Source organism: Polypterus senegalus, chromosome 6 (genome assembly GCF_016835505.1).
Source record: "Polypterus senegalus isolate Bchr_013 chromosome 6, ASM1683550v1, whole genome shotgun sequence".
NCBI lineage: Eukaryota > Metazoa > Chordata > Cladistia > Polypteriformes > Polypteridae > Polypterus > Polypterus senegalus.
The window spans coordinates 74,721,649-74,735,367 of record NC_053159.1 but is presented as its reverse complement, the minus strand read 5'-3'; the positions used below and the strand labels follow the sequence as shown (position 1 = coordinate 74,735,367).

The following is a 13,719-nucleotide window of genomic DNA, read 5'->3' as shown; positions in this document are numbered from 1 at the left end:
ACCTTTCCAAGTATCATAAGTTTACACTGGCTGTTACAGACTGAAATAAAATGTATGTTTTTATCCTAAAATAGTAAGAATAAGAGTAGCTCACTTGTCAAAATGGACTCGTCTGGGTTCGAACCCGTGAAGTTTTGATTACCAGTCAACAGTTAATACAATTGCGCCACCGAAGCAGTCTTATCAATGGGCTGTCAATGTCACACCCTAACGCGGGTTCTTTTTCTTCAGCTATATTCTTGAATAAAAGCGCACTTATTGTGTTAATACTTGTACCTTTTGTAAAAGTGTCTATTTGATATTTGGACTTCAGTCTTCACACATTATACACTTCATGTCTACATTTTGTCGTTAGTACCAAAACATGGAAAAAGTTTGTCTTTTAGGTATGTGTTCAACATTGCATGCATGTGTTCCAAATAACGATATATTTTTTTTATCTTATACTGCTTTACCTGACTCCCTGATGAACAAGGGACAGACAGTTGGGAGAGGTTCTTGCAGTTTCTCCGGTGGTGGGAGGGGGGATGGTATAGCAGGCTGCTTGCTGTTTTGGATTATCGACACATTTACAACACAAAAGGCACTGAATGGAGAGGTGCGAGCGGATTTAAGGTGGGCCGGAATTACGAGTTTTCTCGTAAGCTTTGGTAATTCTAGTGTTAAATGAAGATAATTAGGTGGTAAAAACAAGAAAATTCATCTCATCTTCTCAATCATTTTTCCTGGTGAGGATTGCAGGGCAGCAGGCCAAGCTGGGTCAGCTCAGAGTTCCCTGTCCCCAACTACTGATCCCTCCTCTTCATAGGGAATTCCCAAGCATTCCCAAGCCAGCTAAGACAGGTAAATCCTCCAGAGTGTTTGGCCTACCACAAGGTCTCTGCCCAGTGGAACATGCCTGGAGTAACACTAGGGAAGCATCCTTATACGCCGTATATCCTTATGACATGCCCAAACCACCTCAGCTGTCTCCTCTCAATCCGGAGGATATGACCTCTTTCTATCGATAGTGTTTAAGTGAAGATCAAATCTTGATATATCCACATATGTTAAAAAAGAAAAAACTTCTACTTGCTTTTTCACGTGACTGTTCAAAATTCATACTCTGCATATGTGTAACTGTGTGTTGTGTTTTTTTCTATTGTATTTGCCAGAGATATGTGCAGCAGGCATTATCAAAGAAGGAGGAAAATCTTGCTTAAGTCACCAGACCCAGGCTGCAGCATCTTTTATAAAGCAGAGGTTAGAGCTTGCTTAACAATGGAAATTTTTCATTTTCTTAGATTACACTCTTTTAATAATTTACTTTTTGGTTTTTTTAATGCTGTAGTCATTCTGTTTTTGATGTTTAACTGTGCATTAGAAAAAATGTGTTAACCATTTCAACTCATGAAGAGTATGGTAACTATAATTAATGCATTGTATCAATTCTAAAACTACTACTGGATTATATAGCAATGTAATACGCATTGTCTCACACCATTTTTGAATTTTTAAATGGTGGCAATGTATTCTTCCTTTCTATGGGTATTTGTACCTTCACATCCTATTTACTTTTGTATATGTGGTTATTTGGATAATTCAAAATTATTTCTCTCTTGGTGAATGTATGAGTGCATCCTGCGTTGAACTAATGTGCTATCAATGGTTTCTCCTGCTTGGATTAGTGATGCTGGTATAGAGTCTGGCTTTGCGTAATCTTGAATTTAACTGAGTGGGTTAGAAAATGTATGTAAGAATGCAAATTTTGATCACATTTGTTTTAGTGCTACGTGCAGAGTACATATAGAGTCTTTCTAATCTGAAAAGCCCGGGACAAGAAGTATTTCAGATATTTCTGGATTTCCAAATATTATATGCATATACTTAATGAGATATCTTGGGGACAGACACCCTTGATAAGGCATGGAAATCAGCCAAACTGGCTAAATGATGACTTAGGTGTATAATAATTCGTACCACCAAGCCATTATTATAATGTGTGTTGATATAACAAACGCATTAAACCTCAAAAGTGATGAGTATAGTGTATAGACTTTAGTTTAGTTCCCTTTTATGATTGCCAATTAGAAGTGTGTGACTAACTTTGCAAAAGACAATCAAACATGCCTCAAGAGTCCATGCATTCACTGTCTCATGTAATCTTAACAGGATAGACTACTGTGTGTGTGTAAAGTGAGAGTCTAGGTGTGCTCGGGGATAAAACAGCCTCTCAATCTATATCATCAAGATTTTAATTGCAAGATGTGGATCATCCTCACTCGTGTGGAGATGGTTTGATTTTGAAAAAATTCATGTTGCTCTAAAGATGGCAATCTGTTTAGACGAACCACAAAATTCGTTCGAACAGATTATTTTTATTTCTGTAAGAAGCGTGTGCATTTTATTTCACAAGCCAGCTTGGTTAGGGCTTATCAATGCCAAACCACTTTTTCCTGCCCCTTTCATTATTTAAAGCAATCGCACAGATCCCTTCCTGCTCACCCCACTGCAGCCCATCCTTACTCGTGTCACCTGCCTTTCCAGCTCCTTCTGTCCCTCCCATGACAGATTCTTCTCAAAACCACAGTTATTAGCATTTATCGTAGCTGCTGTGCATCCATTTTTTCATCTCATGAAACGTCAGTTTAACTCTCACACCATCGGATTCACATGCTACTGATTAAGCTTGGATCTCCTGTGTTAGTGTGAGAAAAGTATACCAAATACCCAGCGCATTTAGTGTTGTTTACTTGCAAGGCATGAGATTACAAGAGAATTCAGTCTCTGGAGAAAGTCAGCTTTAGTCTGTGGATTTCACATGCACAAAATTGGCTTATCGTAAATGAAACCTTGATTAGATGGTCCATCCTTTATTCCTTCCTGATCTGGATTACTCTTAAATTAAACTCTTCCAATAAGGAATAACAGAAATCCCTGTTCAGCTTTCCGTCAACAATAAACTACATTTCACAGGCATATCGCCCCTATCAGATACAAATATTTAGGGAAAAATACAAACAAAAAAGATGGGTGTATGGATATGTTTCTTTGTGGGATGTGTCTCTTAAAGTTAGAAAAAAAGAAAAAATGAGACTGCGATTGAGCTTTTAGGAAGGTCAGCTGCTGAACTGGTGCCTTCAGTTTGTTCAGATCATCTAACAATGACTTCTGTTATTTCTTATTGGCAGTGTTTCATTTAATAGAAATCCAGATCAGGAAGAGTAGAGAAAACTGCATCTGCGCAATTGTTTCTGAAAACTGATCAGTGTTTAAAAATACAAAACTATCAGAATATTACTGCTTCACAAATAACTGATGATTATCTCCTGTATATTACAGTATAAACTACCACCCCCTCGAAACTCAAGTGCCATTGGGCGCACATAGCAGTAAGTGTCTTGAGCATGGTAAAGGCACTATATAAATAAAATGTGCTATTATCATTACTTGGGGGCGTGCACCACGGATGCCTACAGTGCCCCAATCCCCCTGTCCGTGCATAGTGGAATTGTTTGTTTTATCAAACTATTCAATAACATTTCATTAATTTACTGCTGTGATGCAGATCTTTCTGATAATAAAATAGGTTATTACAAAAGCAATTGGTGAGAAGAAATCATAATTAATTACAGAATTATGTTATTTTAGGGTTCCTCTAGAGCAGTGCTTCTCAATTATTTTCTGTCATGCCCCCCCTAGGAAGAAGAAAACATCTCGTGCCCCGCGCGACTATAAATAGTATCATTTGTCTATAAAATTGTTATAAGTACACCTCTGCATAACACTGTATCCTTATTAACGTATAAGAGAATAAAAAAGAAAGAAATATGGACCAATTTACAACAAAGAATAGCTTTATTAAATGTAACAGAAAAGATTTAAAGTGCATTCTAAATTCAAAAAAAATTTAAAATAAAATAAAAAAGCATGTTCCCCGAGGTCAAACGCGCCTTGACAGAGCCACGAGCGCCCCACTATTTGAGAAACACTGCTCTAGAGTGCCTCTTTCTCTTGCACGATTTGGCTAAAAATCTAATCAGCACATCGTCATCTCATAACAGGCTTAAGTTTCTAGTTTGGTATTTTGATGTCCAGCCATTTTAGTTCTAGACTGTCTTCAAGAAACTGACACACAGACACACACCCATCATTGATATATATACCAAAGTTTTCGGTATCGGGGGACCCTAAAAAATATATATATCTCTGTCAACCTGTGAATGTCACCCTGATGTCTCTGCATTAACACAATTAAAATTAATAATAATCAAATTAAAATAACCAGTGAAACATAGGAATTTGAAAATAATCAGATGTTTTTATATTAGTATGACCATCACAATAAAAAAAGAAATACATTAAACAATACAAACTAAACTGCACATAGTCTTTAAACAAAAAAAGTGCATTTAACATAACCAAAAAATACATTGTTAAAACTGAAACTTTTTCATATTTTAGTAATAAATGACAAAATATAGACATAAACTATATAATGTGTAAAGCCTGAAGTGCAAAGATCAAATTAATACTTTCACAAAAGGTTCAAGGGTGATACAATAGCTTCCGTGGTGCAGCAGTAGGAATTGTTGACTTATAATCAACAGTGCCCCAGTTCGATCCTGACTGCCTCATATATTTACCGTTTTGAATAGTGAGTTGCTCTTATTGCTAATATTATACAATAAACACATACATTTGATTTGTGTCTGTAACAACCACTGTATTAAATGTATAATACTTGTAAAAGTTACCTTTTTTTTTTTTTTTTTTAAACTTTTATTCTGTCATTCACGATCACAATACATACTAATCACCTTCCCCCCTTGGGATCTGATGCTGTTACTTTTTATCTGCAACTGGGAATAACTGTAGATGTGAGTGGTGTTTTGAGCCAATCGAACTGCAAATTCTCTGATCTGGAATGATGAAAGCTGACACACAAACGCTGGCAAATCTGCCTTATTTGTATCTTATTGTCACTTGATTTTGTTTTATTCAATTTTATTGAGTGTTCCTGCTTACACTGAATTAGTATGCGCCTTAAGGCCCGCGTTGTCAAAGCTGCACTGACAAAAAAACAGAGACATAGGTATATATGATATTTGTAATTATTTATTTTATGAACTTATAGTACATTTTGGAAAACTTTGTGGCACGTATGCAACATTATTCATATTCATTCACGTACTGTACCTTCTTGTGGTTGTAATCAATGACTGCATTTTCAAATCCCCAACACGATCTTGCCCAGTCTGCAAAGTACTCCAGGACATGCAGAGGAAAGAATGTTCCTCTGCAAGGTGAGCCCTGAACGCTCTTCTTTACTCAGTGGACCCCGTACTTGCCTTGCACAGTACATGTGCTTTTATCGCCGCCAGGTCAACTTGTTATAGTACAAACAACCGGCCACCTGCGTGCTGCTGCTAGCCCTGAATAAGTTCACGCCTTCTGGTGTCAACGCGCAGCACCTGGGGGTGGGGGGGGAATATTGGGGGGGAGAAACAGACAGATATATGTGACATTTTGAAGAAATCAATATATGACCTGAATAGTACCAATCAGAAAGCATCATTACACTAATGCAAGTATTATTTGAAAAATAACAGATTAGGTGTAAATTTGTTATTTGTAAAAGTTAGCTTTTTTTAAATTTTATTTTCTCAGTGTTATACACGCTCTCCCTCCCCTCCTGATCTGACCCTAACTAACTAACTAACTAACAGCACCAGCATACGTTCTCAAGAGACGGCGGCATCACATCTCCAAGATTCTTTCGTTTCAGATGCTCATGCAACGCGATGGTGCTGCCGTGAAAAGAAAACTCTACTTTACATAATCTGCATTCAACTATTTTTTCTTTTTCAGTAAAGTGCTCTCTCACTTTAGAAAGTTTCTGTCTCAATTTTTTTCCACCTCCTTCCCCCCTCCTCTATCCGACTCGCCATTGCAACCACGTTTATTTTCCTTTAAATTCTTCTTCTCCTCAGACGTTCTTCTTCGTTGGTAGGACTGTGTGCTGCAGTCTTGACAAACAATAACAACTGATACTGACGCCAGTCGTTCATGTAGTGCATTGCAGTTAAAAAAAAACAATGTGGTTCTTTGTGACTGGAGCCTCTATTGAAGGTTCTGTTCATGACGCGTCGACAATAAAAAAATCCGCAGTGACAATTTTTTGTAGTCGTCGACAAATCGTTGCAGCCCTAGTTACCATCCTCCTTTACTTGAAAAGCATGACTAGGCCAGTTAAACTGTAAATAGTGCTAAACAACATATAACTGTAATGCAGGAATATTCTGATCACTTTGTATCCCTGATTCAGATATATAGAGAGAGATCCGCTTGGATATACCTGTATAGACCGGCTCGGATTAGACAGAACACTTGAAGTTAGTATTTTGTTTAAAAATGTTAGAGGTTTTTTTTTTTTTTTTTTGCATCTTTGTGCAATAATTAACCAAATTTGTTTATAAATGCTATAGTTTTTTTCGCTGTGCAGTTTTTAACAGAACTTTGGATTTTTACGGTATAGTAGAGTATGTTAGATTTTTGTTCTTGCTTGTATGCTGCACGGTTCACCTCACACCAGAGCAGTTTACGTTTATCCAGACTGTAGCATTTATCCACTGTACTTCAATTAGGGTTAGTATTTTATTCCCTTTGAATTCATATCTTGTTTACATTAAGGGTAAGTGTTTGTTTAAAATGCTCTTATTATAATAGTTTTTGTTGGCCTTAGTGCAATTTTTTGTCTAAATCCTATAGGCCAGTTTGAAATGGTATACTCATTCTTGCACTGTTTTGATCTCAGTAATACTTTGACTGGTGATTTTAATATTTTTGTGTTATTTTAATTTAAAGTACCTGTTTTCCTTAACTGTTGTTTCTATTAATCTAATTAATAAGCTATATTTAATATCCTATTAACAAGACCAAGCTAGATCAATAAGACTTTTACAAAAACATTTAAAGAATGAAAAATATTTTCTAATTATCATTATCGTCAAAGTCCCAGAAAATATCATTTTTTGCCAGTATCGTACACCTCTAGTGACAATGCTGTGTATTTGCACTGAAGAATTTTTTTGTTTTTTTGTCAATTAATATTGGCAATCTGTTGTCACTGATAAGGAAACTGGACAACAGGTCAGAAATATCTAAGCCAAGGTTCACTTTAACATGTCCACTGTGCTGAAAGCCATTAACCAAATGGCAGGCTGCTACCTTTTCATATGGTGTGGGTTTACGTGGACAAAGGATAACTTGTTTTTTCTTACATAAAAATGTATTTTGCATCAATGTCAGGTTTTCTTAACATTAGCTGATCAATTTACTACACTTATAAGGGCACCTAACAAGAATGAAGGTGCTTCTGTCAACTGTAAGCAGTTACTTTCCTTTAAAACACTATTTGCTGATTTAAAAGTGCTGTGCTGCGCTGCACTTTTGAACTGCCAAGCAGGTGTTATTGTGTCACTTCACTGGGCCAAAGCTTGTCGACTATGTTTCGTTGTTTACTGGTGCTTGATGCTTCCTCTGGGGTACCTGAAGAAGCAACCCCCAGAACAATTGTGAGTCATTTCGTTGTGCTACACAATGCTTTAAGGCCTGCATCCTGCTCTGAAAAAAATTAAATATTCACATCCACGTTTTGCTGTATGTATATTTTCACACTCGAATCCAAGCAGAGTTTTATTAAAGATACCCCAAATGTGGACTTTTCCACTTGACACCATGTCAGCACACAAAGTTTTGAATTTTGGAATTTCAGATTTACATGGCTGTAAGTGAGATTCTCACTGTAAAGACCACTTTGTTGTACTATTGTGAAATGAAAGTTATGAAAAATTACAATTTCAAAACTGCAAAAAGCATTACTTGAATGAAAGAAGTCAAATGTGCTATAAAATCATATATATCTAACTCAAATGATTGACAAGTTAAAGGTGAAATCAAGCTGACATCCAAATCAGAACACATGACTGTGCTTAGAATACTTATCTGCTGTACCTGCTGTCTTTCTTTTGAAGACTTTGTGAATCACTGCATGATATCACACCACACAACACCCCACCCCTACTAAAAACTGTCGAAGCACTTTTCTTGTGGTAATCCCTAGCAATTAAACTTTATTATCATTGTGACCCATTTTTTAGTGAACATATTGCTCACTATGTAAGTGTTCTGCTGTAAATATAAAACTGACTGCTTGGAATCAAGGAATTGTTCTTAGGGGATATTTGCTACTCCAGCATGAAGTGTAAGTAAGCAGTGTTTTACTTAAAAATAAGATTGTTTTGTGCTTAAACTTTAAAAAAATATATTTGAGCCGCCAAAAATGATTACAATTTATTTTAATTTTTCTTTAAGATGTTTTGCTTTTTTTTGGGGGTTTTTTTTTTTTTCAACCAGCTATGTATTTTATTGATTTGTACAAATTTGTTTTGAGTAACAACCATCTATAATTATCTTTGGGTTAATTTGCTTAGGTTTGTGTTAATGTTACAGGGTGGCAGGATCGGAAAATTGTTCAGTTAAGCAAAAATTCAGCGATTTAAAAGATTCCTATAATAGAAGATTTCTTCCATCTACACAGTCTTCGGGCACTGTACTGTCTAACACATCCAGCTCAACAAGAAACCCGAATTCACTCTGTTTAACACTAAAGGAGGTAAATTAATCTGTTCTTAATGTGAGATGTTTATTATTTATGAATCATGTATAACTAGTTTTTTGAAACGTAGTCGTTATATGAACATCTATTTAAAAGGTCCTAGTCCCTACACTGTCTCAAATTATCTTGAGGTTCATTCTTTTGAAACCACTGATGTAGTTTGTAAATACTACCCATATCTTTATTTCAGATAGAATATCAGTATATATATCATTTTATGTATATTGAAATATCTGATACATTGTAGTAATATAAAAGTCACTTTCAAAAATTGGTTCCTCTAAAGAGAATGGAATGGGTACCTTTGTATGCTATGAATACTATGTATGTTATTAAACTTGTGTTACAGGGAAACCAAATTAAAAAAACTTTGTTAAGCACTGGTATTCTGTATTTGTGTAACCTCCAAAGTGCAAAATGAGTTGTGGTAGTATAAAGAGTAGTGTGCAGTTGAATATTTACAGTGTATAACATATTAGCTGCTATTGGTTTAAGAATTTCACTTTATATATCGAGGGTACCAGTCTGTAAATTTTCATGCAGTTTTAATTCATTTGGAATTACTTTATCAAACACTGAACACAGTTTTATGTGGAGAAAAATAAAAAGTGAGTGATTAACGTCAGTGAGAAATACAACTCTCTGCATAGATGTTTTTGCATTTTTCGAGCTTTCTAAAAATTAACATCAGTCAAATAGCAAATATTTAATGCACATGCCATCTCTGTTGCACACCAAGCACAATGAGAGATAAGTGTTTGCCCTTATGCAACACCAGCGCAAATTAAATTGCACTCAAAAGGAATAACTGGAGTGAGATGCCCCAAGATGTAAGCTAGTAGATATTAGACAGGCATAGTACATAAGCTGCAGTTTTATCTTCTTTGAATACAGTATTTCTCCATCTGCCCTTTTTTTTTTCAATTTTCCATACAGGTCACAAAAGATGGAAAGGCTCAGATTAAAATGCCTAGATGTAGTTAAAGTCAATAGGACCTAGAATAAAAAAACAAGAGGGGGTTGATTTTATAATGAGAAAAGGGTTTCCAAAAGTTAACAGACATTTGAAAACTGTATTCCAGGTTTCAACATAATTTTCTATTTTTAAGGGTTTTCCTGAGCGTGATCAAGAACAGTACTGGAATCTTTTAGAGCTGGTTTCTGAGGAATACCTTAAACAGAGCAAGCAAACAACGTTGCTTAGTAGGCCTAAGACATGCGTGTAAGTACTGACAAGCAATATAAAAACTCTTAATGTGTGATGAAACATAAGATGTGTCTAGCATTCTAGTCTCTGGGGTTATATGTCAGTAGTGTTCATTTTCTGTTTGCAGTTAATGTTTATAGTACTAAACCAATAATAGCCTGTTTTAATATTAACACCTGCATATTATTTTTGTAGGTCGTCTTGTTGCCAGCCAGTGTATTACAAACCACTTTTGAAAAAAACAACTTGTACAAACACTACAGCACAATCTGTACATGTTAAAGGTAAGTTTGTACTGACTACCTTGTTGTACATGACCTAAAACCGTAGTTTTTAATGAAAAAACAAAAACATGGACCTGATCTAGGAGGAAAGAATATAGAATCTGGCATTCATCTATACTAATAAAAGGCAAAGCCTTCAATAACTCACTCATCACTAATTCTCATTCCTTATAGCTTACTTACAAAAGTTAAGCAGGTTTCATTTTGAAATTCTACACATAATGATCATAACAGTCGACAATGTCCGCCATGTTAAACTTTCTTATTTATGGCCCCATCTTCACAAAATTTGGTAGGCGGCTTCCCTGCGCTAACCGAAACCGATGTACGTACTTATTTCAGTGGCATGACGCCACTGTCAGCCGCCATATTGAACTTTCCAACGAAAATGACGTGTCATGGTTAAGGGAGAGAGCTATCCTGACACCAACAAATGACATGGCCACGACTATAAACCACATTTTACTTCAAGAACTACCTTCACGACCGAAAACATATCAGTCTGTGGATTCAGTTGTAGAAGTGGAAGACGCGGTGCACTCTCCGGTTTCTCCACACTGAATCCTCCAGGCACTCCTGAGCATAATCTAATTTTGAAGGTTATAGCACCAATAATGTTACTGAGAATCCCATACAGCCACTGAAACTTTGTAACAGCACGAGACTTCAGGTTTCGTGTCTGCAAAAGAACCTAATTTGAAGCAACTATTTTTACTGGCAGTGGCTCAGGGGGGAGCGTTTTTATTCCTCGCATCCCCATTATACCCTCTGATCTCTGAATTCAAACGCCTCCAATTTCCAGTAAGGCTCTGCTTCGCAATGACAATTAATAAGTCTCAGGGACAGACCCTACAAAAGGTTGGCATTGATTTGAGACAAGATTGCTTTTCACATGGCCAACTGTACGTTGCATGCTCAAGAGTAAGCTCAGCACACATATTACAACCGGAGGGCCGAACTAACAACGTGGTATACAAAGAGATCCTTAACAAATAATTATTGGTATATTTTCCCTCAGTTTAAAAAGGTTTACTTTTCTTCTTAATATAAATTTTAAGGCAGTACTTCACCGCTGCGAAGCGTGGGTATTTTGCTAGTTTACTATAAAAGAAACACGCATCATTCTTTGTTTAAGCAGAGAAATAGACCACTTTCATTGACAGAAAACTTGCTAGCCAGAAGGGTAAAAGTATCCCTCAGGATTAGGTGTTATAGCCAAAGTATACATTAAATACACAAATTAAACATTCTGAGTATATACGGTCATTGAAATTACTAATGATCCCATACCTTTACATGTCAGTTAGCTGATTCCATGTCCATCTAGTACCAGACACCGCTGGGACAATTCCACTTCATAGTTTTTTATATAATCAACCTTATTCAGTCAGTATAAGGCAGGGTTAAAAGTGTAGCCTTACATCTTAACATAGTAATCTCTTAGCTAGGAGAAGAAGCAGGGGTACTTAAGAACGTACTCTTCAAATAATCTTCTACACTTCATAATGCTTGTTTATGATTAAACATCTTCTGTTGGGGCACGTATCATGCAAACTCTCCTATACTTGTCTCATATCCTGTTATGGTCGTGGGTCTGCCTGACTTGTTTCTATTAGAGTTTCCTCCAGTTTCCAAGTTTATTTTGATGGTGTAGCAAACTGTACTCACTAACCACCTTGGCTTTCTTTGCAGTATTCTAAAGGAAACACCTACATTTTTAAGGTTTGTAATGGTCTAACTGTCTTTTGTTGTTAATTGCCAATTTCTCACAATTATAATAGCAATATACAGTGCATTATTGTCCAAATTATGCTTCAGAAGGTGTAGCAACAGTTTGATCAAACTCTGCGTTTATACAGAGGGTTTTTAAGTAATCAACAAAAGTTGGAACACCTGTAGGAACTGTTTGCATCAGCTTTGAAGGCTTAATTAACATCTATTGCTTTAGAAAAGCTGTAGGTTGTTAACTCATTACTTTTATCCAAAAATCACATTTTTGTATTTGTAAAACATCATCAGATTTTCACTCAAGTCCTAAAAGTAGATAAAGAGAAACCAGTTAAACAAATGAGACAAAAATATTATACTTGGTTATTTATTTATTAAGAAAAATTATCGAAAATTGCATTTTTGTGAGTGGCAAAAGTATGTGAACCTTTGCTTTCAGTATCTGGTGTGAACCCCCTTTGCAGAAATAACTGCAACTAAACATTTCCAGTAACTTTTGATCATTCCTGCACACTGGCTTGGAAGAATTTTAGCCCATTCCTCCGTACAGAACAGCTTCAACTCTGGGATGTTGGTGGGTTTCCTCACATTAACTGCTTGTTTTAGGTCCTTCCACAACATTTCGATTGGATTAAGGTCAGGACTTTGACTTGGCCATTCCAAGACATTAGCTTTATTCTTCTTTAACCATTCTTTGGTAGAATGACTTGTGTGCTTAGGGTCGTTGTGTTGCTGCATGACCCACCTTCTCTTGAGATTCAGTTCATGGGCAGATGTCCTGACATTTTTCTTTAGAATTCTCTGATATAATTCAGAATTCATTGTTCCATCAATGAAGGCAAGCCGTCCTGGCCCAGATGCAGCAAAACGGGCCCAAACCATGATACTACCACCACCATGTTTCACAGATGGGATAAGGGTCTCATGCTGGAATGTAGTGTTTTCCTTTCTCCAAACATGACGCTTTTCATTTAAACCAAAATGTTCTATTTTGGTCTCATCCGTCCACAAAACATCCTTCCAATAGCCTTCTGGTTTGTTCACGTGACCTTTAGCAAACTGCAGACGAGCAGCAATGTTTTTTTTTTTTTGGAGAGCAGTGGCTTTCTCCATGCAACCCTGCCATGCACACCATTGTTGTTCAGTGTTCTCCTGATGATGGACTCATGAACATAAAAATTAGCCAATGTGAGAGAGGCCTTCAGTTGCTTAGAAGTTACCCTGGGGTCCTTTGTGACGTCACAGACTATTACACGCCTTGCTCTTGGAGTAATTTCTATTGGTTGACCACTGCTGAGGAGGGTAACAATGGTCTTGAATTTCCTCCATTTCTACACAATCTGTCTAACTGTGGATTGATGGTGTCCAAACTCTTTAGAGATGGTTTTGTAACCTTTTCCAGCCTGATGAGCATCAACAACTCTTTTTCTGAGGTCCTCAGAAATCTCCTTTGTTCGTGCCATGATACACTTCCACAAACATGTGTTGTGAAGAGCAGACTTTGATAGATCCCTGTTCTTTAAATAACACTGGGTTCCCACTCACACCTGATTGTCGTACCATTGATTGAAAACACCTGACTCTAATTTCACCTTCAAACTAACTGCTAATCCTAGAGGTTCACATCCTTTTGCCACTCACAAATATGTAATATTCGATCATTTTCCTCAATAAATAAATGATAAATCTGATGATGTTTTAGGTCATATTTATGCAGAAATATAGAAAATTCTAAAGGGTTCACAAACTTTCAAGCACAACTGTAGTTCTTTTAAAGGGAGATACATTACATCACTCATCCAAGTGACTTCCTCAGTCTCAGTTGACTGCAGGTTTCTCCA

General features: G+C 36.5%; 1 protein-coding gene across 2 annotated transcripts in view; it reads left to right on the top strand.

The window, feature by feature from the left end:
• The window catches only part of senp2 (SUMO specific peptidase 2), a 90,007-nt gene that overhangs the window by 23,456 nt on the left and 52,832 nt on the right, over window positions 1–13,719 (top strand). For both annotated transcript variants that reach the window (XM_039756349.1, XM_039756351.1), the window contains exons 5-8: window positions 1,155–1,242; window positions 8,494–8,656; window positions 9,769–9,881; window positions 10,062–10,150. In XM_039756349.1, the coding sequence (XP_039612283.1) occupies window positions 1,155–1,242; window positions 8,494–8,656; window positions 9,769–9,881; window positions 10,062–10,150 (453 nt within the window). The remainder of the gene's footprint in view (window positions 1–1,154; window positions 1,243–8,493; window positions 8,657–9,768; window positions 9,882–10,061; window positions 10,151–13,719) is intronic.